The sequence below is a fragment of the Aspergillus melleus genome (assembly GCF_016097325.1).
Source record: "Aspergillus melleus strain CBS 546.65 chromosome Unknown contig10, whole genome shotgun sequence".
In the NCBI taxonomy this organism is placed as follows: Eukaryota; Fungi; Ascomycota; class Eurotiomycetes; order Eurotiales; family Aspergillaceae; genus Aspergillus; species Aspergillus melleus.
Window position 1 is genome coordinate 62,373 of NW_025763379.1, and position 1,331 is coordinate 63,703.

General features: G+C 58.7%; 1 protein-coding gene across 1 annotated transcript; it reads left to right on the plus strand.

The window, feature by feature from the left end:
- On the plus strand, positions 1-848 carry LDX57_013054 (uncharacterized protein; the record flags this gene model as incomplete). Its single annotated transcript, XM_046094803.1, has 2 exons — positions 1-586; positions 640-848. 2 exons carry the CDS (start codon positions 1-3, stop codon positions 846-848), a joined length of 795 nt encoding a protein of 264 aa, XP_045950782.1.
- Positions 849-1,331: the final 483 nt, after the last annotated feature.

Consider the following 1,331-nt stretch of genomic DNA (forward strand, 5'->3'; position numbering starts at 1 on the left):
ATGAAGTGGTCAGACGATGAGCTCCAGAGGTTCGAACCCTTCATGGAACGCGAAATCCTTGAAGGAAGCTCGTGGAAAGATCGAGTCCGGCGTTGGAACAATGAGTTCAAAGAAAAAAAACGTACAGCTAGTTCCCTCCGGGGGCTCTGGAATCGACTGGACTGGGGCTGGGTTCCAAAAAGACGAAGGGGCAGCAGGGTCGAGTCGACCGCCGGCCGAATCATTAAACCTACCGGATCCTCCGGGCGCCTTTCCCAGCGAACTCGCTTACAAGCACGGCTATCACGGCGGAGCGCATCCCCGAGCCCCGAACCATCATCGCCCGTAGCGCCCGTGGGCAGTCCGGAGCGGGAAGCGACGCCAACGCAAAAAAGGGAGCCAACGCCAGAGGCTCCACTTTCACAAGTGCGGCCAGCTCGCAAGTCTCACACAGCCCAAAAAACACCACGGCGGGACCGGGGTCACCGGCAGCCGAGGCTGGCCCAATCCCCAGTAGGCCTCGGAGCTGGCGAGGTTCCCAAAGCATTGAACGCTCCTGCTCACGAGGATACTGTGAACTACGAGCTGGCCGGGAGCCTCTGGATCTGTGAGTATCCCTGGTCCTCCAGCATCAAACGTCAGCGAAGCTAACGCAGACAGGCGCGAAATATATCGCCATGAAGCACCAACCATCCTCCCCCACACCCCGATACCTGTCCAGCGGTCCCGCGAAGATCCCAACGAGGACGGTCCACAAAATCCAGACGGCTCGCCGGTATCCGGCCGAGTCTACCCGGCGACCCTTTCGCGACACCGATGCAACACAGGGACACCATGGATCGAGGAGCAAGGAGATTGGAGAGAGATGAGAAAGGGGTCTTAGTGTTCATACCGTCCAGCGATTGGCGTCATGTATATTGCAGAACCATCGGTGACCCTCGAAATAGTCCACCGCATATTTTAGCAGCGCTTCCGAATCTTCACGTTCTCGGGTACATGTAGATAGTCGGTAGAATTCCGCCCGTGGGTGGAAAAGGGTGGGCGAAACGATTACCACGGCCGGAGAGAAACGACCCTCATGCCACAGTAATAACGGTTGCCGGTGCTCTCAGCCCAAGGAGACAGGGAGCAGGAAGTCGTCCATCTGCCCCACGGATGTCCTGTGGGAATGGCTAATCCACGGACAGCGTAAAAACGCAGGATGTCGTGGAGGCGTGGCGAGCAACGACACCGGCCCGCGCAAAAGCCCCCAGCGCCCAGAGACACGGCCCTGGGGGCCTTAAAAGCTCTGTTCAGCGCTGCATGAAACCGAGGATCGTCCGGACTTGCTCGCCTCGCCTCGTTCATCATGG